At 44.1% G+C, this 27,906-nt stretch overlaps 1 protein-coding gene and 1 long non-coding RNA gene across 2 annotated transcripts; one reads left to right on the top strand and one right to left on the bottom strand.

Annotated features, from left to right (window-relative positions):
• Positions 1-15: 15 nt before the first annotated feature.
• LOC107393590 (glutathione hydrolase 5 proenzyme) lies at positions 16-14,674 on the bottom strand. Its single transcript, XM_054731309.2, has 12 exons — positions 13,806-14,674; positions 13,392-13,519; positions 13,228-13,314; positions 12,434-12,623; positions 12,208-12,368; positions 11,887-12,033; positions 11,654-11,784; positions 8,511-8,695; positions 7,605-7,696; positions 5,425-5,531; positions 859-969; positions 16-773 (listed from the first exon to the last, which is right to left on the bottom strand). The coding sequence occupies exons 1-12, from the start codon at positions 13,967-13,969 to the stop codon at positions 627-629; spliced, it is 1,650 nt and encodes a 549-aa protein (XP_054587284.2). The 5' UTR covers positions 13,970-14,674; the 3' UTR covers positions 16-626.
• On the top strand, positions 2,753-3,432 carry LOC129152948 (uncharacterized). The gene is made up of 2 exons (XR_008559183.2): positions 2,753-3,297; positions 3,366-3,432. It is a non-coding gene; the product is annotated as an uncharacterized lncRNA (long non-coding RNA).
• Positions 14,675-27,906: the final 13,232 nt, after the last annotated feature.

Raw genomic sequence — 27,906 nt, 5'->3', positions numbered from 1 at the left:
TAATAACTGGCGGAGGAGTTTCAAATGGGTTTATTTGTAACAAAAAGGTATTAAAAACACAAGCAAACAGATCTCTCTAAAAGGTTAACATTACACAGCAAATTATCAACTATAAAACACCTGGTTAAAACTTGTATTAAAAGCTTAACCGAACAGAAAGTGTTTTAAATTCCTGAAGTTGATAAAAGTTCCAAAACAATCCACTGACTAAAAACACCTGGTAAAAACATATTTTAAACGCTTTACCACAACGAAAGGTGTTTAAAACCGAGGTCAGTAAAATTGCACAAACAAAGTTAACCTTAAAACCAAACAGGCAAAATGAGCCCACTGGATCATCCAAAACTTATCACTTAGAGTTAAAAACTACCACAGTGAATACGAAGCCGTTATCTAATCCCTGCAATAAAAAATTCCAATCTTCTGGTTTAAATAACCTCACAGATCCGTAAGGTGGATTTCATAGTTCCTATGGAATCCTACGCCTTATGGCTTATTAAATAACATGTCATTTAAATCATTACATCAAGTTGATCAAAACAGTTTTTCAGTGTCTTGTTCAGTGATGGTCCAGCAGGACAAATTCCTTCTGCTGCCTTTTTTTATTCCGCATTACTGACTCGTTCTCAGTAACCAGCTGCCTCTCCACGTTTCCTTTTGTCAGACACTGCGCAAACGCAGCCGTCTACCTTTTCCACAGCGTTGACCACGTTGTAAAATTTGCCTGGAGGTTCATGATTGTGTCCTCGAGCTTTAAGGGTCTTAATAACATCCTGAGGAAAAAAATTAGAGTTAAATCTCATGAGACAAAAGGAGGATAATGTGTTATTTGAGCATGTTAACACCTGAATGGTTTACCTCATCAAAGCCTGGTTCAAACTTTGCTGCATTTTTAGAATTAATAAAAACAACAGGAGAGGCTATTGCCTCTTTAAGGCTCTTTCCAAACCAAAGGTGGTTGATGAGCGCCTGAAACAGAAACAAAACAAGATAAATATAACAATAAGAAGAAGAAGAAACAATTTTTATATAGACCAATTTAGTGAGCAAATTGTGGAGGTCGCCATTTTGCTGCGCAGCCATTGTTGCATTGGCATTCGTCAGGGATTCATTCATTCTCCTGTTATTGTAAACTGACTCTCTGTGACAGCATGATGTAAACCTAAATTAATTATGCTAGAAAGTGGCCTCCAGTGACTAATGAAGAAGGTATGTTAACTCAATACCAACAAAATTTAAGAAAGAATTATTTGAGCGACAAACAGGAAAGATTACCGTGGAGATAACAGACTGTACCGCTAAACACTGCACACATAACTTAGGTGTGCAGAAGTTAGTAAGCTAACAGTGATGTTCAATCATTGTGGACAGTAGGCTGAACCTTTGTTTTGACAAGAGTGATTTATTTATTTTTTTATTTATATGCCAGAGTACGTTAAAAATCGCTCATGCAGGTGCACAGACATTTTAAACGGTACACACAGAGAAAATGGCGGTGGTAAATTAGTCCATTAGGAGAAGATTCCCATCAGAGCATCTGAGCATTTTCTCACACTTCTCTGCATCTCACTGCTGACCGTGCATGCACAAGCTAACAGCTCGTCCTTTTTTCAGAGTTTTGCCAACATCTAATTATTTCATTCTGAGAAATTTTCTGATTTAAAAACTTTGGCAGAAGTAGTGCTGGTTATTCCAGCACTCGTTTCAAATCCAACCACTAGTGTAGGAGCTGAGTGTGGATTCAGCCTCTGGAACAACAATAAAACAGTCTGATGAGCCTGTCCAAGCCAGACTCGCTAGAGCCTCTTGACTACAGCCTCTTCAGCAAGCCTCTCATCTGAGGATGGACAAGCAGGTGCACAGTTCAGGTTTACGTGGATCAGCAGGTTACTAAGTAACTTTTGTCAGATTGTTTTTTGTCAACTATTAATTAAAAATAACTAAAATGTAATGGTAGTGAACGTTTATCTGTCATTATTTTAACAATGAAAGTGAAAATGGATCATGCAACATCTGCTGCGAGCAAATGCCCTCAGAGTGTGTCCAAATGCAGCAGCGATTCATTCAAATTTCTACTCACACTCATAAAAGAAAGGCCGTTATGTTTAGAAGAAGATGAGGTTGTGTTTCAACACTAAAACCGAGAGTTATTAAGAGTTTTCTGCTGCCGATGACTGCAGACGTCCTCCCAGCCCTCCTAGACATGTTCACTTAACAACTTCCACTTCTTGTGGCTCATTCTTAAAAGCCCACTGCACACATGGCTGTCTGACTGACGGGCTAACTCTAACCCTCTGTCACCACAGTAATGGTGGAGGCTCGACATCCGGTTGTTTCCTCAAATTGGTCTTTAGCGCTTCTAAAGATCAAAGTCATGAAGTGCTTCACAAGAACAAAAAAGAAATATAAAAGGATTAATTCTCATTCTATGTGTTGTCTTTATCTTCATGACCATTTACATTGGTGGATTCTCACTGAAGGCATCAAAACTATGAATGAACACATGTGGAGTTATGTACTTAACCAAAAAGATGAAATAACTGAAAACATGTTTTACATTCTATTTTCTTCTAAATAGCCACCCTTTGCTCTGATTACTGCTCTCTTGGCATTCTCTTGATGAGCTTCATGAGGTAGTCACCTGAAATGGTTTTCCAACAGTCTTGAAGGAGTTCCCAGAGGTGTTTAACACTTGTTGGTCCTTTTGTAAATGGTCATAAAATAAAGAAAACACATTGAATGAGAAGGTGTGTCTGAACTTTTGGCCTGTACTGTATATTTACTTGGGTTAAAGGTGTTAAATATAAGTGTCACATTGGGTGAAGCTAACCTCTCCATGAGTTTTCCTGTTTGCAGGTGGGCGCGCCCGGAGACCAGCTGCTGCGAATTCTCTCATCAGCTCGCAGGGGATTTAAGGAGTGGTGTGACATCTCACCAGTGCCGGATGATTACTCACATTGGATAGTATACACCAGCTCTAGACCTGTTTCTAGTTGTTTGCATCCTGTTCTGCCTGTTAAAGCCTCATCATCACCTGTCCCGTTCCTCCGTTCTCCCACCCAGGTACTCTCATCATCTGCCTGTTACCAGCTCGTCAACCTGGACTCCCACCTGTTACAACAAGGAGCCTCCGGATCTCCTGTCCACCCACCACACCGCTTCTCCCTTTGGCCGTCTGCTCTCCTGCGCACACCTGCCCGCTCCTGGAACTGGTGCTCAGCTCCCAGCCTCCTCCAACAGCTTCCACTCAGACCTGACACGCCCTCCTCTCAACGCTCCACTACCTTACTGGAATCCGTAAGCCTCCATTCTTATCACACCTTCCCCGTCTGCTTTACATTACTCATTCTTGTTCTCTGTCTCAGAACGCTGCCAGAACCGCCCTCCGACGTCTCCCCAGCCTCGTCAAACTCAATAAATATATTATTTTTACTCACTTTCTCTTCGAAATTCTGCATGATGTGGGTCAAAAGGCTCGATCCTAACATGACAATACGTCTCATCTCTGTTTCCCTGCAGTGCCCTGGGAAATTTTGTATGAATCGTGGAATTTAATGATTCCTAGGTTTTTTTTTTTTTACTTTTTAGTCTGAGTATGGAATTCATCGCTGCTGCATTTGAATGCACTCTGAGGGTGCATTTGCTCGCAGCCAGAGGTCACATTATTTATTTTTTACCATCCCTTTTGTTCTTAAAATAAAAATGCACACAATACTAATACTATATGCACACTATACTAATATACATACATTTCCATTCCTTTTTTTATTTAGTCCAAATAAGCTCAACAAAATTCCCACAGTAACATAAAAACAATGTAATTTCGATTTCACTTAAATTATGAACCTTTCACCGGCTGCAGCCGAATGCACATTCCTTCTGCTCCACGTAAACCTGAACAGGTCACCTGCTTGTGCATAATCAAATGTTTCTTGGGAGTTTGCTGTTCTGGATGAATCCATGCTCAGCTGACACACCGGATTTGAAGTGGTTGCTGAAAATTCTCGCCAAATGAAATGACCAGAAGTCTATCAGACTCTCTGAAAGTTAGCAAGGTTTCCACATTCCAGATCTAGAAGCACTTATTGCGCTGCTTAGCACAATGTTATCCTTAGAATACAATGCCACCAATTTGCAATGCCAAGCAGGCATTAGAGAGCTTAAGGTTGATTATAAGTGGTCAGAACGTGGCACAATCAATTCTTTTTTTCTTTTTCTTTTTTTAACAAAAGAAGGCAGCATAATTGGGGCGGTCTGTGCACTGCAGCTGACTTCCGTTTAATTTGGACATAGCTTGCTTTTTATTGCGATTGAAGCCAGGCTCATTTTTTTGACAAGTCGCTCCTAAAGGTGGGTGTCCTCCACAGTCCGTGTGCAGACTCTGGTAAGCTGAGCTCCAGCGCTAATGGAGAGAAGCTCCTGGAGATCTGCATTGCTCCAGTTTATCATCTCAGCTGATTCCGTTTACAAAAGTAAAACGTATTGCTGTGTTTACTTGCATTTTCAATTAAGCTGCCAGCCGGAGCTCAGCAGTAACTCCCATCGTGATCATGACATCTCCCCCTGTTGCGCCAAGTATTATGCATTCAGGAGTCTGGCCTTGCTGCTCAATTACTACCAAGCGTGGCAGCACTAATGTCAAAAAAATCCCTGCAAAACCATGCCACCACATCGCATCCATAAGACACACCATGGTGGCAGTGACTTACCAGCATGGTGTTTTCTAAAAAGTGCAAGCTCCTCAGCCTGCCGCTTACACACACTGTCAGCGGCGAGATGCGGAGAATGTGTGAGAAAATGTTCAGGTGCATTGATAGAAATCTTTTCTTGGTTGATGCTCTCTGTGCATAACATGTGAAATATCTGCACAACTGCATAAGTCATTATTAAACCAACTCACAGCCAAACAAATAAATTAACTAATCGCCTCTTTTAAAAACAACCGGTAATTAAAAGGAGACGGTAATTAATTAGTTTGCTCGTTACTGGTAGTTCCTAACTCTGCTCAGCCCATCGTCAACGGTCAAATAATTCATCCCAATCACACAACCTTAATATATAGTACATTAAATTATCTAAAAGCATCATAAAAAGGTGTAATTGAAAAAATTCTAACTGAAAAATGAGAAGATGGACAAAAATGAAAACGCAAAAGGTAACGCAGGAAACTGAGAAAGGCAGACTTTGTACAGATAGCAGCATGAAAAGAAGTTTGTGAGGAAGAATCAGCAGGAGTTCACCAAAAGCCAGCCTGAACAGGTGAGTTTTCAGCTGCTTTATAAGAGCCCTGTGAGTCTACTGAAATAGCATATGGATCATGATTATAGGTGTAGACTCTCATTAGTGGTCGTGACCAGAGTGAGGAGGACTAGTGTGCAGCTCTTATTCCAAACGGTACTTAGTGTGATCGTCATGGTGACGTACCGAGGCCAACCCAGTCGTGATCATACTCCCACCAGACGCTCCAATCAAAAGAATCTTTGACTGAGACTTCAGCACAACAGGGGCCATAGAGGAGGGGGGTTGCTCTCCTGTAAACACAACGAAAGCTGTAATTGACAGGACAGACAGCTGCAATTCAAGACAGGAAAGAATACAGATAAAGAAGAAATTATTATAATTTATTGAAAAATGTGAATAAAATCTGGCATATGCTGATGAAGGTTCTAAGTCATCCAGGTCATGGTAATCCAAAGGGCTTCAAATGAAGGCATGTTTCATACTGGATGTGTGTCTACATTTTTTCAACGTCTCTGATCTAATTCTAAGTTAACTAATTTGGGGAGAAGTTGTCCAAAGCAGTTTTTCACAGTTTTACGTGTTCCATTTGTGTTCTGCAAGGGGGGACCCCACGGATCCAGCCACGATGCCAACATGGAAGTAACAAAAAATGCAGTTCTCCTCTTATCCACTAGGGGCTGGTATGCCAGAAGTGAGCAAATTCTCATTTACTCCCATGCTAGTTCCGGGGAAGGCCTCAGCCTCGGCCCCATGTTAATAGATGTTCAGCCATTTCAACTCTGAACTTTAGTTTCTGTCCACTGTGTGTTCATGTTTGGATGTTAATCGTGGAATTATTTGGGCAAAGAGGGCAAACAGATCGATGCTCGATGTCTAACCCCAATAAGAGATCATCCAAGAAGGCTCTGCTTCAATTTTATCAGTAAGTAAAATTATATTTCTGTTCTCTATTTCACTGGTTGAATGGGGGAAAATGCTCTGCATAACACAGCTTGGTCAACAATGGTTGAAATATAACATGTTGGTAGGGCTTACTGGATGACAAAACTGAAACTAGGTAAGTTAGCCAAGGCAAGCAGAAGCTTCCGGGCTTCGCTGGACCACTCCAGTCAAAGATCTGCGAGGTCACTGCTACAGAAGTTAGGTTTGTTGAGTTTCTGTAATGTTTCTCTCCCTTTAGCAACATCAGCACTGCAATCAAGAGCTCCACAAATCTGCCGCTCCATCCTCCCAGACGTAGTGAGGCAGGCGCCTGGCTTCTGGCCGGGAACAGCTGCTATACACAGCTGGCTGTCCGCTCCCGTCTCCGAGGGCAAACAATCCACGCTGCCGCCTGGCTTCCATGTGAGACTCTACTTGTGCGGGTCGCCTTTGGAGCTCTCTGAGAGAGACCACTGAAACACTGCAGCTCTTTGAGTTGATGCTGCTTCACTTTGGAGAACCTCCATTGGCTTCGGGTTAGCAAATAACTAATGTCCCGCTGAAGTCGGAGGAGTGGACCATGAGTTCATGCGGCCCGGGTATCCGGCTCTAATCGCAGCGCTCTGAGGTTGTGAGGCTTTTAACAGTCAATTGTAGCTCCTAACTCTGTTCTGAGTTTTTGGGTGTCAATAATTTGCTCCTACCCTCACAGCACTACACTCAGCTCCACCTCTTTTCCCATTTTAGGATTGTCTGGGCGCAACAAGACGTGTGACATGGCCAAGATAGCGGTGGTGGAAACTGTCAATTTGGCTTAATTTTAGAATTTTAGAGGAACATGGGAGGGCTTTGTCCAGGATTATTATGTCTCTGGTGTTCTGAGACCCACAAAGCCACTAGAGAGACTATTTCCTTATTTGTGTCCTTGTGCTGATCCACCGGCGAGAACAACTCAGTTCTGAAGATTTTTGGTTGTTTGAACAACCTCAGGTTGGAGGGACAGGAATGAGCTCTAAATTCACAAGCAAATCACTAGTCTTAGTGGAGCCCGTTACAAAGTGTATTGACACAAATCCAATGTCAAATAAATATTTAGATACACAGTGTTCAAGTGTTCATCGTGACTATTGTTTTAGGACGGGGCCTAACATTTAAACAAACAAAAACATGTCATAAACACAGATTCTCACTATTAATTAGAGTTTTTCTTTTACGGGTTAAAATATATTTCTATTTAGTTTTATTGTTCTTATTTAGGAATAAGACCAAAAGCCAGAGCTTGAAGCTCTGTGAGTTTGTAATATTTTGTACTTTCAGCTAAATGATAATGAACATGTTTAACAGGATTTTCTGTAAAAATTGGTGCAAACGTTAATTTTAAATACCGTACCAGCCATTATATATTATTTAGTGATTAAATAACAGTATGTTTATGTGATTACCAGGGGAGAAGCTGTTGGCTCTGCCACAAAAGTCAGCCAGCTCATTGTTGAGGATGACACCGGTGCTTGAGGAGTATATCCTGGAGCCAAATCTGTTAAGAATAAACAATAAGCTTAGACAATCTGGATCTAGACACAATGGCTATGAATACATGGGCACAAGTAAAGGAAATAAATGCCCTAACAGGTCAAAAATTCTTCATGTAAACATGTCAATCGGAATATTCTGATCCAATATAGCCCGATCAGAATTTACATTTCATTATGATTGAGAGAGGTGGTTTTGTTTGGTCACCATTCCAATTGGCATCCATGTACACACCCATTCGAATTGGTGGAGTAAAATAATGCCCACTGCGCATGTGGGACAAGTTAAGAACATGGCGGAAGGGGATCAGAATGGGTCCATAATGAGGGAAAAATACGTGAGGCAATGAAAAAATCCAGAGATCAAAGGAATAAAATGTGAGGGAAAAGACGTACAAACAAGATGGTATTTGTTTACAATAATTTTTCCAAGAAAGACAACTCAAGCTCAACCTATTTAATCTGATTGAATGCTTGGTGCATGTATATTCACAGCATGATCGGATAATTCCAATTAGTGTCCATGTAAACATATATTTGGGATTTCCAATCAACCAAGATTTAAATCGGATAGGTGAAATTTGGCGCATGTAAACGTAGCTAATGACACCAGAACATTTATTGTATTTGCTCTAGCTTTAGAAAGAAATAAAAACTGCTGCAATAATGCTGTAAAACTTATGATGTCTGCTGATGCTCTGAAATCCTCACAATGATGAAATTTCCTCTTTAAATTATCATAAATTCTCTCTGCTTAAACTAACACTGACATGTGTGAGCTGAACTCCAGATGTAAGGCAGGAGTGTGTATCTACTGACATGTGATTGATGGTGCTGGTGACAGAAACAGCAGATCCATCTTCAGCCAGCACGGACACGTGTGTGGTACCCAGGCTGTCCAGATACGAGGAGGTATTGTAATACTGGGGATCATGTGTCCTGTCACTACTGATTAAACTCCGAATGTGGCTGCTAAAGTCAGAGTTTGTTATTTCTTTGGCCATCTGTAAAAATAAGAATCACACACAAACTCAAAAATGCTTCATGTTATGATGTGGCATAATGACAACTTCCTCAATAAGAGACTAACAATGACACACACACTCACACACGCACAATTAACAAACACATATATATATAACATATATACACTCACACTCACTTACTGGCCACTTAACTGGGTCCACCTGTGCAAATGCCTGTTAACCTTAATTACTAATCAGCCAATCACAGGGTGGCAACTCAATGCATTTAGGCATGTTGACATGGTCCAGACCATCTGCTGCAGTTCAGACTGAGCTTCAGAATGAGGAAGAAAGATGATTTAAGTGACTTTAAACGTGGCATGGTTGGTGGTGTCTGGTCTGAGTATTTCAGAAACTGATGATCTTCTGTGATTGTCATGCACAAACATCTCCAGGGTTTACAGAGAATGGACCGAAAAGGGGAAAACATACAGAGAGCGGCAGTTCTGTAGGCAAAAATGCCTTGTTGATGCCAGAGTTCAGAGGACCATGGCCAGACTAGTTCAAGCTGATAGAAAGGCAACAGTAACTCAAATAACCACTTGTTACAACCAAGATATGCAGAAGTATTGTTGAACATGTCTAACCAGGAGGCAGATGAGCTTCTGCAGCAGAATACCACACTAGGTGCCACTCCTGTCGGCTAGGAACAGGAAACCGAGGCTACAATTTCCACAGGCTCACCAAAATTGGACAGTAAAGTTAAAAAGTTAAAGTCCCATTAGTTGTCACACACACAGGTGTGTGTGCAAAATTTGTTCTCCACATTTGACCCCTGGGGGAGCGGTGAGCTGCAGACACAGCCGCGCTCGGGAAATAGAAGATATTCAATAGAAGATTGAAAAAAATGTTGCCTGGTCTGAAAGCTCGAATCATCTCAGACTGGTTTCTTGAACATGACAATGAGTTCACTGTACTCAAATGGCCTCCACAGTCGCCAGATCTCAATCCAATAGAGCACCGTTGGGATGTAGTGGAATGGGAGATTTGCATCATGGATGTGCAGCCGACAAAACTGCAGCAACTGCATGATGCCATCAAGTTAATATGGACCAAAATCTCTGAAGAATGTTTCCAGTACCTGATAGAATCTATGCCACAAAGGTTTAAGGCAGTTTTGAAGGCAAAAGGGGGTCCAACCTGGTACTAGCAAGGTGTACCCAGTAAAGTGGTCAGTGAGTGAATTGTAATGAATCAAAAGGGTCAATTTTCACCATCGAATTAACACGGTGACCTTTCATACATGCCAGAGCTGCAAAATCAAGGTTACACCAGCTGGAGTATCCAGACGCACAAATCAACCTTTTGCTCACTTATTGTTCTTCAATGCATCATAAATAAACTGTCAAGGTCTCCCACAAAAGCCCTTCTCTCTCTGCCCAGATTGCTGGAATTCCTCTCTCTGAATAAAAGTGAATCCACACGAATCCTACAAGACTTTACAACTTATAAGTTAACTAATCATATGTGATGAATGAACAAGGTGTTTAAATCAAATGTTTGAATAACCTGTGCTTAAATCAATGAATTGGAATGAATGTTGCTGGTATAATTATCCATTTGTATCACAAATCACTATGAGTTTGATTTAACAAGTTAATCATACATTTGATTTAAACACATTGTTCATTCAGTTTGGGCAGAGAGAGAAGGGCTTTTGTGGGAGACCTTGACAGTTTAATTATGTCTGCGATGAAGAACACTAAGTGAGCAAAAGGTTGATTTGTGCGTCTGAATCCTCCAGCTGGTGTAACCTTGACTTTACAGCTCTGGCATGTATGAAAGGTTACTGTGTCAATTTGATGGTGAAAATTGACCCTTTTGATTCATTACAGTATCTACATGTAAATAAACACCCCCATCTAACCCTCCATGGATGGTCTCATCCTTTCAAGCTCGGGTCTTCTACCAGAGGCCTGGGAGCTTGAGGGTTCTGCAGTATCTCAGCTATTCCTAGAACTGCATTTTTATGGACTGAGATGTCTGATATTTTTCCTGGAATCTGTTTAAGCCACTCCTCCAGTTTGGGGGCTATAGCCCCGAGTGCCCCAATGACCACGGATGCCATCCATGTCTTCACTCTCCAGGCTTTCACAATTTCTTCTTTGAGGCCCTGGTACTTCTCTAGTTTCTGGTGTTCCTTTTTCCTGATGTTGTCATTATTTGATATTACCACATCAACCACAACAGCTGTCCTCTGTTGTTTGTCCACCACCACAATGTCTGGTTGGTACGCCCATTACCATATTGTCGGTCTGGATCTGGAAGTCCCACAGGAGCTTGAGCTTGGCTCACTCGTTTTCTACCAACTTAGGGGGTGTTTCCCACTTTGACTTTGGGGCTTCCAGTACATACTCTGCTCAGATGTTCCTGTACACAATGCCAGCCACTTGGTTGTGCCATTCCATGTATGCTTTCCCTGCCAGCTTCTTACACCCTGCAGTTGTGTGGTGGATTGTCACAGGGATCTCTTTGCATTGCCTTCACCTTGGGTCTCGTCTGGAGTAGTAGATCTTGGCCTCTGTTGCTCTGGTGTTCAGGGCCTGCTCCTGTGCAGCCACGGTGAATGCTTCTGTGCTTTCTTTCAGACCAGCTCTTTTTAGCCATTGGTAAGATTTCATTTTTAAAATGCAAAAAAAAATAAAAGTCACATTTTTGTTGCACTCAACTAAAATGGCTGCCTAGCGCGGCTGTGTCTGTCGCTCACTGCTCCCCCAGGGGATGGGTCAAATGTGGAAAACAATTTTCAAACACACCAGTGTGACAATTAGTGGGACTTTAACTTTAACTACCTCATCCTGAAAAGTTTGGCCACCTTTAGTTTACAGTTTATGCAGTTGATCCACATCTTTATTCTCATTCTTTAAAGCTAATTACTTAAAAATAATTGCAAGCCAACTATTTTAATGTTTTCTGAAACTTTTTGGTAGTACCTACTTTGTCTGAAAAAAAGCGTGGGTCACGGATGTGTGACTTCAGTCCATTGGCAAATTTAAAAGCTTCAATGTAGCGATGATAAAACAATGTCTTTTCATCATCAGAGCGAGGAGGTGATTTCATCTGAAACCCTGTGAACAGAAAAGTCTTTTTTTATATTTGTTTCTATTGTGGTCAAGATATTTTATTATAATAAAGTAAAACCAGTGAAAGTGTAAAGAAAGAGCAGGAACCTGTCATGATGTTGAGGATGAGGCTGAGGAGGAACCCTCCTGCAGGAGGTGGAGGTGTGTACATCTGGTACTCTCCTATAGGGACAATCCATGCATCAGTCACTGTAACGTTATACGATGCCAGGTCCTCCAGCGTGAGTTTTCCTCCTAAACAAAAACAGTCAGACGAATGCTATAAGGTGAACAAAACAAAACCTTGATTTAATACAAATCCATAGATTTATTAAATCTGAGCTCATGTGGAGTCCTAAAGGTTGAAATGACTTGTTCTTTTGAAACTGGATCATTTTATCACACATAAAGAAAACACTTTTACAATACCTGCCTCCTGCACATCACGGATTAAATCCTTGGCTATTTTCCCTGAATAAAAACTGTCTGCTCCATTTTTTGCAATAATCTCCAAAGTGTTGGCCAGTTTCTCAAATTTCACAATTTCTCCAGTCTTCAGCAAGTTTCCATTCTCGTCTGAATACAACTTCCTAAAAGAAGATGTAAGCAGTGAGAACCTTTGCAGCTTCCTTTGTTTTTTGTGATTTTTTTTTACCTTAGAGGCTGAGTCATGTTTTCATCTGGAATGTATGGGATGTATTCTCCTTGAACTGGTGGAACTGGAAACCCTTTCCTAGCCAGCTCGATGGTTGGCTGAAAGAGGTCGGCCCACGGTAACTTTCCATAAAGCTTGTGTGCCTTTTCATAGCCTCGAATTTCCCCTGGAACGCCGATCCATTTGCTTCCTAAAACAACAGCCCGCGATGGAATAGTGATTTTAGTGGAGTCGTGGTTTCATTTGATCATAAATAAGAGCGCGTCCAACATTTTATGTGGAGGCCACTTTCTAAAACTGTGTATTTTCCCGGTCTAGATCTTTATCAGCTTCTCATGAACTAGGTTTACCTTTGCTCTTGCCTTCATCCCATTTAGACATTACCCAGAGGATCGTCTAAACAATGATCTTGTGGTGTGCTCTCTGCTGTGCTGTTTACTTAAGTAAGATGAGTGTCATAACTAGATCAATATTTATTTTTCCACTGTGTGTGGGTTCTAGGCTCAGAGCTTTGCATTCATTTCAAAGCAGTAAACCGAGTTTTACAGTACTGTTCGTTAAACTGACCACAAAACTGAATTTAAATCCATTTCCAACAAAAAGCCAACTAACAAGTCTCAACAGTACATATGCTACTCCTTTCTTTTTCCTGTTGCAGTAACTTCTAAATATGAATCCCTCAACAGAGAAAACTGATCCCTGATAACACTCACAGAGCAGGAAAAACAAGAAACGCTCTCTGCTCAGATCAAAGTACCGATGCAAATGTTAGACATGTTCGAGCTGTGAAATACCTATCAGCTGCTTTGAACAGGACGTCAGCAGGTCTGGTTCCACTTGTGAGGGCACAGTCTCTCTGGAGTTGATTATTTTCACCTCACCTTTAAAACAGATTGAACATGATGAGTTAGCTCTGGCTCACAGCTGCAGCAGATGAACGCATGAATGTCTCTGTCACCAGAGCTGTCCATCACTGTGAAGATGGAGCCCCCTCCAATCCCTGCACTCTGTGGGTTCATGATGGAGGTGCAGAGGAGAGCAGCAATGGCGCCATCTACTGCGGAGCCTCCTTGTTGGAGAATGTCTCTGTAAAAGAATCACTCACTCATCACGTTCCGTGTCTGGAAACCGATTGTCACAAACAATAATTCCTATGGGGTTTGCAAAAATAGAATTAGGGTTTGTTTTGTATACACGAATGAGCTGCAGGTGGAATTTCTGTCTTTATGGCATATTTTGAATGACTCAACTGCTTATAACATTTTTATAACAGATCTTAATTTACAAAAATGAAAGAAAAAAACTGAAAATATATTTATACCAAATAATAAGACATGTTACTATAAACACCCCAGTTTCCAATTTCACTCACCTTCCAATCTCGGAGCATTTCCATGAGTCTGCAGCAACAGCAGCTTTAGGGAAAGTGTCTCGTGGGCATTTGCGCCTCAGTAAAGCGAGGCACACAATTATGGCAATAGCAAGCAGCACCAAAAGCGCGCAACAAGTGTACACCCTCGTCTTGGAGCGCGCCATAGCTCAGATCTGCTGATGTCTTATGTCCAACTGCTTGTAAAGGACTGCGGCGTGTCGGTTTGTCGCATCAGGAAGAACAGCCGCGGATCCTCCTCCTGCCTGGAGCGCGGGAGGAGGAAAGAAAAGTTGTTGAGCCAACAATCCTCTGGTGTTTGTTTTGCACTTCCGCCATGTTTTAGAATTATTTTATGTTATATTTGTTGTGATATATGTGGCACTAGCAAAGTAAATAAAATAAATACACATTTTTTTCTAAATATTATTTTAAATGATTTATACTGAATATTTAACATGTAAAAGTGCAGACTGCCAACTGAATTTCATGTGCTGTGTCCCTCGTCTCCTCAGTTCATTCCATGTTTCTCCAGATGTCCTAGTCCTCTCTGTCCCTCCATCTCCCCTTACAACAGTATAAAAGCGACCAATGTGCTTCACAGAAATTGAAACATTAAAAAACAAAACACAACCTAAAAATGCATAAAAAATAAATTTTAAGAACGAACACTAAAAGGACTAAAAAGTATAATCCCTATACTCTTAAAAATGCTGGGTTATTTTTCTAACCCAACTGCTGGGTTGAGGCTGAATTTTTAGAGGTTGGGTCAATTTAACACATCATTGGGTTAAAAATTCTGACCCAGCATATTGGGTTAAAAAATGCGGGAAATAGTAAGATCATCCCCTTTGTCTGTGAGCCCGCTTCACCATTTTAAACCAGAGGATGACACGACATTAATGGAGCTCCACACCAGCAAGGATTTAAAATAAGGTAAGACGTTACTAATAAAGAGTTTAAAGATTAATTTCATTAAAACTGGACATGTAGTTAATAAAGTAACTGATTATTAGCCTGTCTGTTCAAGACAATCGACTCATAGTTTTGATTAGGTAGCTGGCTACTTAGCTTCCTAGCATCGATATATATATATATATATATATATATATATATATATATATATATATATATATATATATATATATATATATATATATTAGATAGAATGTAACACAGAATCCGCAGCACAAGTGCTCTGGAAAATGATGTGATCTTCTGTCCACACTCCCTGACATAGTGAGGCTCTACTGGGGGACGTTAGGCCTTCTGGCTATTTTATACCAGTGGTAGCATCCCTGCTAACAGCAGAGGGCCTTTATGCTACAGTCATGTGAATAATGTAACACATTTCAATTTTACAGACAAATGGGTGGGTGTGGCTTTGTTGTTGCTGCCAGTGCTTCTCCAAACTGCACCATACAAGTTGAAGGAGAGCGTTCCGACCAAGCAGAGGTTCAGCAGGCCTTCACTGACTTCCAACCAGTAAGTTCTGTTATTTTTTACTTCAGTTATCATTCACAGCCCACTCCAAATATGTTTCAACAGCTTTTTGTGAAATCATAACCTTTAGGCCTAAATCTGTTCTTTTTTTCCTCTATCCCCCTCAACTTAGACTGGAACCAGCCTGGTGAAGAACCTGAATGGGACCACAGCGGAGCACCACATGTCCTTATGGCTGCAGAAGACCATCGATGTTCCCAAGAATTTTTGATCATCAATGGAACTGGAATACCCATCTGTTCTTAAACATTTTTTGTGTTGATGTCAACTATCCAAAACCACGTGCACAGATTTGGGGGTTTATTCAGACATTTATCTTTGCATCATGAATCTAATGCTGTGAAGCTTTAAGGGCTCATGTTGCTATGATGTAAGGTTGATGTTCTGCTGGCCAAAGCATTAAGGTGAGTGTTGGGTGTATATGGACATTTACTTCACTACAGTTCTTCCATTAAAGTCGTTTAACATGTTTAAGACATTACAAGTTACGAAATGTTTAATATTTGTCATTAAAAAAATGCAATTAGTAGTCATTTACAAAACAAGTTTGAATATGAATGCATGTTTAGAGAAAGTAGAAAATGCAACTTTATTTGTTATCTATGTATGTTGAAAATTAACATAATTTTTGTGATAAAGATTTGACTGAGACATGTTAATTTTGTTTTATTGAATTATTCAATTTGTATTTTATTTATTGTATTGTATTTACTATAAAATTGGGTCATTTTAACCCAAGTTTTAGTAATTTAATAACCCAGAAGTTGGGTTTTTTTAACCCAGTTTTGGGTAGTCCTAACTATACAGTTGGGTCATTTTAACCCATTGATTGGGTAGAAAGCATAACCCAATAAGCTGGGTCAAACTCATAACCCAACCCTGCTTGGTTAAAATAACCCAGCACTGGGTCGGTCCCTTTTTGACCCAGCACCTGGGTTACAAAACAACCCAAATTGGGTTATTTTTAACCCAGCAGTTTTAACAATCAAAATGAAAAAGCATTTCTCAAAACTGCTTTTTAATTTTCTTCTTCATCATTGCTTATTCTGTGACTTAATGAAAAGTATAAAGAAAAAAAATATTTGAGAACTAATTTTCAAATAACACTCCAGCAAATGTGTAACAACATTCTATTTGAAATGTCAAATCTTAAAATTAAAATGCATTAGCAGAAATGCATTTTCATTGTCATTTTACAACTGCTTGGTGTGACTCACAATTAAAATGATATAGCAATCCTCTAAACTGCTTTTTAACTTTCTTTTTCATCATTGCTTATTCAATAAGAAAGAGGAACTGATTTGTCTTTTTCATGCCCGCCCTGCCTAAAGTGTTTCAGAATTCAAATTGAATTGGCCACCTGAGCGGCGCTATGTGAAAATATGAACCAGTACTTATCCTTTTAAAGTATGTGTCAAAACTTTGATACCCAGAAAGCGTTTTTTTTTTTCTTCATAGAATAGATTCACACTGCTTGAAACTTGTTCGAAATAAGTGAGAATATGGCCTTGAAAACGTTAGTTTTTTTTCTTTTCTTTATGGCAGTTATTTATTTATTTATTTTGGTGTGAAAACATTGTTTTGTGTTGTTGAATTGTAAGCGATCTTTTAGTTCTAAATTCTGGTTTTACACAAGCGATGTTGTACTGTCATTTCCCAGTGAGAGTTTGTATGTGTGTAAACTAATAAAAAAAGTAATAATAAAATAAAAAAAAAATAAATAAAAATCCTGAGCGGCGCAGGAGAGTGACCTCAGTGTTCGCCTCGCCAGGGCCGGCTCTAGGTAATTTGGTGCCCAAGGCGAGACTGCCCATTTGCCCCCCCCCCCCCCCCAGCCCGCACGCCCCTCACCCAAACCCATATCCACCCACCCACCACACATTGGAAAAAGCAACTCCACAGTTATTCCTTAGTTACTAATTTTTTATTTTAAATATTCACACAGCAACTCTTTAAAGTCAACAGCCTGAAGAATAAATGTAAGCTTGAATGATAAGTAACCTGAGAATATTACAATAACCAACAACTCAAAATGTTGTGCAAATGTCATTGGGGGGATGCAAAATCAAAAGCAGCATTAAACTGTGCAATCAAAAGCAAAACTCAAATATCAGTGTCATCATAAAGAAAGTTCTACTTTCCATTTTGTTCAACTGCTGTGGCCAGTTAGCAGGATCCATGGGGCCAGCTCATACATGTTCACAGACATCTGTTGAAGCTGATGATAGTGTCTCTTCAGGCTGTTGGATTGGAGCACTGAGTCTGCTGGTGTTGGGTTCTTCTTCTGTGAGAAAAGAAACACACACACACACACACACACACAAAGCAACTTAACCCTCTGATGCATGCCACTTTCACGTTCAATATTCCTCAGCCATGTGCAGTGATGCTTTTCATTATTTTTAATGTTACTGGACTTTTTATTTTATTGATCTTTTTTAATCTGTTCTATGAAAACATGAATACAATTATCAAAAACAGGCGGAAGTGAGTGCATCCATGGGGAATGTTTGAAAAAACGTATGTCTCACTCTCAGGTGCTCTTCAGCATCAAATAAATTGTAGAATATGAGAAAGAAGAACCGGTGATCTGTGGCACTCTGAGGTTTTCATTTATTAAACAAGGAAACACCGACGCGGGCCCGGTGGCAGCGGAGACTCCCCTGCTGCCGCCGGTCCGCGGGTGCCGCCCGCCCGATGTGTCGGACAAAGTTGAAATTTTGCTACACCCACACCTAACGTTCTTCTGATATGAAAATATTAAATTCGTATTGTATGCGTACTTAAAACTTGAATCGAAGTTCATAAAAAGGCTGCAATCATACTCCAAAAAACGGTTAAAAAAATCTTACATTCTTCATCTTCACAGTGAGGCTCAGCAGGTGTAGAAGACAGTCCCGCCCTCGTGGTGTCAACAGGTGCATGTCGACAGGCTGCAGATATGTCTCACTGCATCTGGACACGACGATTCAAAAGTAAAATTAATTGGTTAAAGTTATGAGATACTGTATTGTGTACATAAACAGCTAGCGAGGGTCCGTCCGTGGACCGTGTGTGGCAGGAGAGGCAGTTAGCTACAATGGTAACGCAAAAAGTTATTTAGCCAAATTTATAAAGTCTACATACCTCTACTTTGGGCCCATTTTTTTTTCTCCTTCCTTCGCTTTCGGAATGCTGATCCCGATGGCTTTGGTGTTCTTTTCATCGTAAAAGATATCAAAAGTTTAAACGCGACGACAACAGGATGTCCTTCTACAGTGCCCCCCACGCACGTGATCTACGGCACCCTTAACGGGTCAAATGCATCGGAGCGGTGGCCCAAGCGGGAGGTCGTCATGCAGCCAGATCATTAGAATTTAAATATTGATGTTTTAATTTCATGTCATTTCAGAGGGGAATTTTGAGTATGTAGAGAGTGCATTTGATATTACAAACATAAATGTAATAAACTTTTTTAAATTTTTTTTATTTTGCACCCTATCCATCAGATGGCGCCTCAGGCGGCCGCCTGTGTTGCCTGTCGCCAAAGCCGGCCCTGCGCCTCGCTCTTCTGTATGTATGTCGATGTTCTGAACCAAGTTTGACCTCACCGCACTACGCATTTAGTACACTAGGGGGCGGTGTATACGTAGACACAAAGGAAACGCCCTGAGTTGGCTGCTGAGAACAGGAAATGCAGCTGCGATCTTGGACCGGTTCCCTTGGACTGTAGTGGAAGGTAATCCCCCGAGCCCTCTCCCGGAACTGAAGATGGCGGAAGGAGCAGATGTTCTGTAAGGAGCTCCGGTAGCAACCTCAAAGAATGGTCTAATTTAAGAACTATTATTACTTAATGATTAATGAAAAATCTCACCGGAAATATAAAACTACCCTCTACAACTAGTACTGGTATTAGCTAAACAAGAGTGGATGAGGCCATACATGAAACACGAAGAAATGGCTAAAGCTAACAGCAAAGCTCACAAAGCCCTGCTAACTCACGACTACCTTGGTTCGGAGAATATGGACACCAACTCAAGAGGTAATAAAAACCCACTTTCATCACCCTGCAAAGCCACAACGTCACACAAAAACAAAAAGGAGAAGAAGAAACCAACTCTAATGTATCCAACAGTGCGCTACTAGCCGCCATTGAAGGTCTACAAAAAATGATGGAAAGCTTTGGCGCTGACCTCAAAGTACACTCATCCCACTTAGAAATTCGGACTATAAATTGCTTACTTACATATTTACCTTACGCCTCCAGTCAGGAATTTCAGATATTGTCAGTGAATCACAATCCGGTTTTCTAAAAGGCAGATCGATCCATAATAATATTAGATTGGTAATGGACTTAATTGAATACAAAGATCTGATTACTGACAAAGGATTCATACTTTTCCTAGACTTTTACAAAGCCTTCGACTCTGTAGAACATCAGTTCATCTTCTCAGTCTTAGAACGCCTGGGTTTTGGTACCAACTTTATCAACTTAATTAAAGGCCTATATGACAACATAAACAGCTGTGTCATCCTTCCAAAAAACACCACCCCTAGGTTTAATAATAATGTTGGAATCCCACAAGGTTGCCCAATCTCACCATATCTATTCATTCTGGTTACCGAAATGTTGGCATTGTACTTAAAAAACTGTGATAACATTGCAAAATTAAATGTTCTAGGCACTGATCTAATTATAAGTCAACTTGCAGATGACACCACGCTTTTTTTTAAAGGATTCTAAACAAATTTCTATAGCCATCCAAAAGATTCAACTCTTCTCTGAGGCCTCAGGTCTAAACTTAAATCTAAAAAAATGTGAACTTCTAGCCATTCACGACACAATGTTAAAAGAAATACATATCCCTATAAAATCTGTGGTTAGATATCTAGGAGTGACCATTAACAAAAACCCTAAACTTAATTCAGTCTTAAACTTTGAAAATAAACTTAAATAAGGAAATTCTAAACTTAACCCGTGGCTCCAACGTGACCTTTCTATTCTAGGTCGTATCTATCTCACCAAAATGGAATGTTTATCAAGATTAGTTTACCCAACCTGTAACCTTGCCTTACCAAACTACCTAATTAAAAAAATAAATCAAACAAACTTTAACTCTATTTGGAGAAACAAACCACACTACCTTAAAAAGGCTCATATGACTAAAGAAATAAAAGTGTCACGCCCTGTCCTGTCTACTCTTAGGTTTTGTCTGTTCTCCGTTAATTGCTCCCACCTGCCTCTTGTTTCCCAATCACCATAGCTCCCGCTCCTCTTGTATTTAAACCCCTTCTGTTCTGTGTTCCCTGTCGTGTCATTGTTTCAGTGTTCCAGCGTGTGACTCTAATAAATCAATGTTAGAAGTTCTCACCTGCCTGCCTGTTTTCCTCCCCGCGTGTGGATCCTTGCCTCACCTCAGCTCACCTCGCCACACGCTCGTGACAGAATGACACGACCCCCTGAAGGGTCCAGCGGGGAGATCCTCCCATGGAAGTATTTATTCCAGTTCTTCTCCGCCGACTATCGACCGGCTTCTCCTTCCCCAGCTCCAGCTCCGCCTCGCCGCAGACGGCGTCCCCGACCTTCTGCCTCGGCGTTCCTCGCCGCCCTTCCGGAACCGGACGGGACGTTGGAGGGAGAGATGCTCCGGGATCGCTCCAGCTTCGAGGGCACGAGGCTGGCTTTCTGCTCCCCCGGGGTTGGTCCACGGCGTGGGGAGAGACGCCAGAATCCACCGCAGCCCTGCGCTTCAGGACGGAGCTGCGAGCCCACCGCTGGCCGTGCTCGGCGAGCCAGTTCGGACACGCCCCCGGTCAGACCAGCTGTCCCGTCTCCGGCCGAATCGGCGTCTGCAGGAGGAGGAGCTGCGCTCGCAGCCCTGTGGGCGGAGCACGCCAGTCTACAGGTTGAAACAGCCCAGGTTCGTCAGACCATCGAACTCCAAGTCCTCCAGCTAGATGATCTGCTCGCTGAACTCCGCGGGCTCCAGCTGGACGATCTGCTCGCTGAGCTCCAGCTGGACCACCTGCTCGCTGAGCTCCAGCTGGACGAACTGTTCGCGGCTCCGGCTGAACCAGCTGTCCCGCCTCCGGTCCACTCGGCTCCTCTGTCATCTGTGGGAGGTGGAGCCACACCCACAGTCCAGCCAACTGAACTGGCCAGTCAACGGGCTGAGCTGGTCCGGCTTCAACAGAGCGCCCATTCTAATCAGCTCCGACTCGACGCTCTGCGCTCCCTGTCTTCAGCACTAGCACTGCTCGTTCACTCAAGGTCTGTTCCAGGGGGGATCCAGAAGCAGACGGTGCAGGCCCAGAAGCAGACGGTTCCGGTTCCGGCCCAGAAGCAGACAATGCGGCCCCAGAAGCAGACGGTACCAGCCCAGAAGCAGATGGGTCTGGTGCAGGCCCAGAAGCAGACGTTACCAGCCCAGAGGTCAGCGGTTCGGGGACCGGCGGTCCAGAAGCCAGAGGACCAGAAGCGGATGAAAGTCAACACCGCCTCCATTCCAAGGGTCGACGCCTCCATTCCAAGGGTCGACGCCTCCATTCCAAGGGTCGACGCCTCCATTCCAAGGGTCGACGCCTCCAATCCAAGGGTCGACGCCTCCAATCCAAGGGTCGACGCCTCCAATCCAAGGGTCGACGCCTCCAATCCAAGGGTCGACGCCTCCACTCCTGAAGTTGGCTCGTCTGATGACATCGCCGCCTCCACTCCTGAAGTTGGCTCGTCTGATGACGTCGCCGCCTCCACTCCTGAAGTTGGCTCGTCTGCTGACGTCGCCGCCTCCACTCCTGAAGTTGGCTCGTCTGATGACGTCGCCGCCTCCACTCCTGAAGTCGGCTCGTCCGATGACGTCGCCGCCTCCACTCCTGAAGTCGGCTCGTCCGATGACGTCGCCGCCTGCCATCCTGAAGTCGGCTCGTCCGATGACGTCGCCGCCTGCCATCCTGAAGTCGGCTCGTCCGATGACGTCGCGTCTGGTCTGACGTCTCCTCCATGTCCGGTTCTGATGGTGACTCTGAAGGTCGCTCCGGTCCAGCCTGCAGGGACTTTGTCGCCGGTCCTGCCTGTGTCCCCGGCCCAGCCTGCAGGGCTCCTCTACCGCAGGCGCCATCCTCCCAGGGCCCGTCGCCTCCTCTTCTGCCCCAGGCGCCGGCCCCCAACGATCCGTCCCCATCTCCTCATCTGCCCCAGGCGCCGGCCTCCAAGGGACTGTCGGCTCCTCATCTGCCCCAGACGCAGGCCCCCTAGGGTTCGTCCTCGTCTCCTCATCTGCAGCAGGCGCCGACCTCCAAGGGCCCGTCGCCTCCTCATCTGCAGCAGGCGCCGACCTCCAAGGGCCCGTCGCCTCCTCATCTGCAGCAGGCGCCGACCTCCAAGGGCCCGTCGCCTCCTCATCTGCAGCAGGCGCAGGCCTCCTGACTCTGCTGATCCCTGCCGCCTCTCCTGTGGTCCCTCGGTTCCTCTGGGCCCTCCCTCCGGGTCCCCCTCCTCCCGCCCTGCTCCTTGTTCCTGTGGGCGTCTGGGATCCGCCCTTTGAGGGGGGGGGGGGTACTGTCACGCCCTGTCCTGTCTACTCTTAGGTTTTGTCTGTTCTCCGTTAATTGCTCCCACCTGCCTCTTGTTTCCCAATCACCATAGCTCCCGCTCCTCTTGTATTTAAACCCCTTCTGTTCTGTGTTCCCTGTCGTGTCATTGTTTCAGTGTTCCAGCGTGTGACTCTAATAAATCAATGTTAGAAGTTCTCACCTGCCTGCCTGTTTTCCTCCCCGCGTGTGGATCCTTGCCTCACCTCAGCTCACCTCGCCACATGCTCGTGACAAAAAGATGGAGGTTTAAAGGCCATTGACTTTGAATGTCTTAATGGCACCCTAAAGATTAACTGGTTAAATTTTTGGTTAAATCACCCAGACGTCTTTTGGTATAGTATCCCCAATTACATCTTTAACAAAATTGGTGGCTTAAAAATTCTTCTTCTAACTGACTACAATATAAACAAACTCCCCATTAAACTTTCAGAGTTCCATAAACAAATTTTATTGTATTGGAAAATGATATGTACATAACTACTCACCACACTCTATAATCATTTGGAACAATCAATTTATACTGCACCGAAACAAATCATTATTCTATAAAGATTATACACTTAATGGATGTAGATGGTCAGCTCTTGAATTATGACAATTTCTGCAGAAGATACAATTTTAAAGCTTCTGAGCTTGACTTTAACAGGTTACATAATGCACTTCCAAAACAGTTTATCATCCAAGCCCGAGAATATCTAAAACATCAATGTTCTATTCCAATCCTTCCTATCTTATCTATTAAAGGTCTTCTGTTAACTGACAGAAAATGCAACAATCTTACAATAAGATCAGCCTTAAATGAATCTCTTTTTCCTGGAAAAACAAACAAAAATAACATAACTTACAAATTTGATAAAATATCTGTTGAGAAAATAAGAACTATCTACCTATCTACTATCAAGTTTAATCCAAATCTGATTTCTAAATCAAACCTCTTTGAAAATTGTTATAAATCTTTCGTACCTCTACTTTAAAAAATGTTTTAAAAAAACAGTGGTTCAAACGGGGCCAAAGCAAGGCCACTCCCAAATTCCACTGAGGGACTAGTGAGTACTGCACCAGTCTGAGACGTCTCACTCCTTTCAGAAACCGCTTGGTAAGAGGGTGGCTGAAAACAGACCTATCCCCGAACCCCTGGTGACAAGAAGAAACAGCGGCCCCATAGGATTTAACAGTACTGAAGGCCAGGCCCCTGTCCATCAACATCTGTAAAAATGACAACACGTTGGCCAAGGGGCACGACAGCGGGTCGACCTGCCAGTCCTGGCACCAATGCTGAAAAGCATCCCACTTCGCAGAATAAGAAGCTACAGTGGAGGGGGTGCGAGAAGATTGAATGGTTTGGACCACATCAGAAGTTAGGCCCAATGCTTCCAGATGAGACCGTTCAGCGGCCAAACCCACAGGTGCTGGCCCAGGACCGGGATGTGCATTCCCGGAGGAGGGGGGTGAAATGTAATGTCACATTCTGCACCGACATGAGCTCCAGTGGGCATTCGTGTGGGGGGCCCACCGATCACCCACAGGATGGGATAAGCACGTGCCCCCCCCCCCCCCAACCCACCCACCCACCCCACCCCACCCCCGACAGGGATGCATCCGTGAACACAGACACGTGTGACGTCACTTGCCCAAGAGAAACTCCCTGCAGCAGGGTGTCGGGGTTTGACCAGTGCTGTAGGTCTCCCTTCACCTTCACTGAGGTGGGGACGAGTATCATGCGCCTTTTGTGGCGTATGGGGTCCACCTTGAGGCGACTGAACCAGCATTGAATGCGCCTCATGTGTAATAACCCGAGTGGCACCACAACATGGGCCGCCGCCATCATGCCCAGAAGTCTCATTACCGACAGTGCTGTGACTGTGCGCTGTGGTCGCACACGGTGGGTTAGGGCGATCAAGTCCGTTGTTCTCTCCAGGGAGAGACGAGCTCTCATGGAGCCGGAGTTCAGGGCCACACCCAGGAACACGATGGACTAGGATGGGATCATGGAGCTCTTCTGCCAGTTTATGGAGAAGCCCAGTGTGATCAGATGCAATGCCAGCGTCCTCGTTTGCAACTACGCTTCCGTCTGGGAAAGGGCCAGGAGGAGCAGGTCGTCATAATAGAACAGGATTCTCAAGCCCCCCATGCGTAACGGCTGCAGCAGGTCTTAGGTTCATTGATTTTAATACACAAGATAATTTCTTAATGGTGTTGCTATGCCAGACCAATGACCTTTCATACAATCCGATCTTTATCATTTTCATCAAAAATAAAGGGATTTTTTTTCTAAACCATCCATCCATCCATCCGCTTATCCGGAGTTGGGTCGTGGCGACAGTAGCCTAAGGCGAGAGGTCCGGACTTCCCTCTCCCCAGCCACTTGGGCCAGCTCCTCCAGGTAATCCCAAGGCGTTCCCTGGCCAGGTGAGAGACATAGTCCCTCCACCGTGTCCTGGGTCTACCTTAAGGTCTCCTCTCAGTTGGACGTGCCTGGAAAACCTCACCAGGGAGGCTTCCAGGAGGCATCCTGACCAGATGCCCGAGCCACCTCAACTGGCTCCTCTCGATGTGGAGGAGCAGCGGGTCTACTCCGAGCCCCTCCCGAATGACCGAGCTTCTCACCCTATCTCTAAGGGAGAGCCCAGCCACTCTTCGGAGAAAACTCATTTCGGCCGATTGTGTCCACGATCTCGTTCTTTTGGTCACTCCCAAAGCTCATGACCATAGGTGAGGATAGGAATGTATAGATCGACCGGTAAATCAAGAGATTCGCCTACTGACTCAGCTCTCTCTTCACCACGACAGACCGGTACAATGCCTACATCACTGCAAATGCAGCACCAATCCGCCTACCGATCTCACGCTCCAGTTTTCCTCACTCGTGAACAAGACCCTGAGATGCTTAAACTCCTCCACTTGGGGCAGGACCTCATCCCTGACCCAGAGAAGGCATTTTACCCTTTTCCAAATCAAGACCATGGTCTCAGATTAAGAGCAGCTGATTCTCATCCCAGCTGCTTCACACTCGGCTGTGAACCGCTCCAGCGAAAGCTGAAGATCACGTTCTGATGAAGCCAACAGGACCGCATCATCTGCAAAAAGCAGAGACCTGATCCTCAGGCCACCAAAACTGATGCACTCCACATCTTGGCTGCGCCTAGAAATCCTGTCCCTAAAGGTTATGAACAGAATCTGTGACAAAGGGCAGCCTTGGCGGAGTCCAACTCTCACTGGGAACAAGCCTGACTTACTGCCGGCAATGCTGACCAAGCTCTGACACCGGTCATACAGGCACCTAACAGCCCGAATCAGAGGGCCTGGTACCCCATACTCCCGGAGTACCCCCACAGGGCCCTCCGAGGGATGTGGTAAAACACCTTCTCCAAATCCACAAAACACATTTAGACTGGTTGGGCAAATTTCCACGCACCCTCCAGGATCCCCCTAAGGGTATAGAGCTGGTCCGGTGTTCCACGGCGAGGACAAAAACCACATTGCTCCTCCTGAATCTGAGGTTCAAACAATCCGACGGACCCTCCTCTCCACGACAGGCACCGATGATCCTGCGACCACGGCTCCGGTCGGCCACCTCAACAATGGAGGCACAAAGCAGGGTCCATTCAGACCATTCAATGTCCCCCGCCTCCCCCAGAACATTTAGGAAGTTCTGTCGGAGGTGGGAATTGAAGCTTCTTCTGACAGGAGACTCTGCCAGACGTTCCCAGCAGACCCTTGCGATACGTTTGGGCCTGTCTGGTCTGACCGGCATCCTCCCCCACCATCTGAGCCAACTCACAACCAGGTAGTGGTCAGTTGACAGCTCCGCCCCTCTCTTCACCCGAGTGTCCAAGACTTGCAGCCGCAGGTCAGATGAAACAACAGCAAAGTGGATCATCGAGCTGCAGCCTAAGGTATCCTGGTGCCAAAAGCACATATGGACACCTTTATGTCTGAACACGGTGTTCATTATGGACAATCCATGACTGGCACAGAAGTCCAATAACAAAACACCACTCCAATTCAGATCGGGGGGGGGGGGGGGGGGGCGTTCCTCCCAACCACACCTCTCTAGGTCTCACTGTCTTTGCCCACATGAGCGTTTAAGTCCCCCAGCAGAACGAGGGAGTAACCGGAAGGAGCGCTTTCCAGCACCCCCTCCAAGGTCTCCAAAAAGGGTGGGTAGTCTGAACTGTAGTTTCGTGCATAAGCACAGACCACAGTCAGAACCCGTCCCCCCACACATAGGCGGAGGGAGGCTACCCTCTCATTCACTGGGGTAAACCCCAACGTACAGGCACCAAGATGGGGGGCAACTAGTATGCCCACCCCTGCTCGGCGCCTCTCACTGGGAGCAACTCCAGGGGGGTAGAAAGTCCAACCCCTCTCAAAGAAACTGGTTCCAGAGCCAGAGCCATGCGTTGAGGTGAGTCCGACTATATCTAGTCGGAACCTCTCAACCTCACACAACAACTCAAGCTCCTTCCCCACCAGAGAGGTGACATTTTATGTGCCAAGAGCCAGCTTCTGTAGCCGAGGATCAGACCGCCAAGGTCCCCGCCCTTGACTACCACCCGTCACACACTGCACCCAACCCCTTTGGCCCCTCCCACGAGTGGTGAGCCCATGGGAAGGGGGACTCACGTTTCCTCTTCGGGCTGTGCCCGGCCGGGCTCCATGGCTGAAAGCCCGGCCACCAGGCGCTCGCCAACGTGCCCCACCTCCAGGCCTGGCTCCAGAGGGGGGCCCCGGTGACCAAAGTCCGGGCGAGGGAACATTTATATATTTCATCCTAAGAGGTTTTCAAAACCTCCTAGGTAAATTAGTCAAAATACCCAAAATCATTTCTCAATGACGTTACTTAGCTATACCAATGAGACACAGCAGTTTTTATCACATTTCACAAGATCTGATAATTTTTAGTAGGATTTTTATTAAAAATGAAGTGGTTTCTTTCAATAGATCCTAGGTTAATTGATTTTAATACTCAAAACCATTGCTCAATGAGGTCACTAATGGAGACAGAGACACGGCAGTTTTTATAACATTT

Source organism: Nothobranchius furzeri, chromosome 17 (genome assembly GCF_043380555.1).
Source record: "Nothobranchius furzeri strain GRZ-AD chromosome 17, NfurGRZ-RIMD1, whole genome shotgun sequence".
Lineage (NCBI taxonomy): Eukaryota > Metazoa > Chordata > Actinopteri > Cyprinodontiformes > Nothobranchiidae > Nothobranchius > Nothobranchius furzeri.
This window is presented reverse-complemented; position numbering and strand designations above follow the sequence as displayed.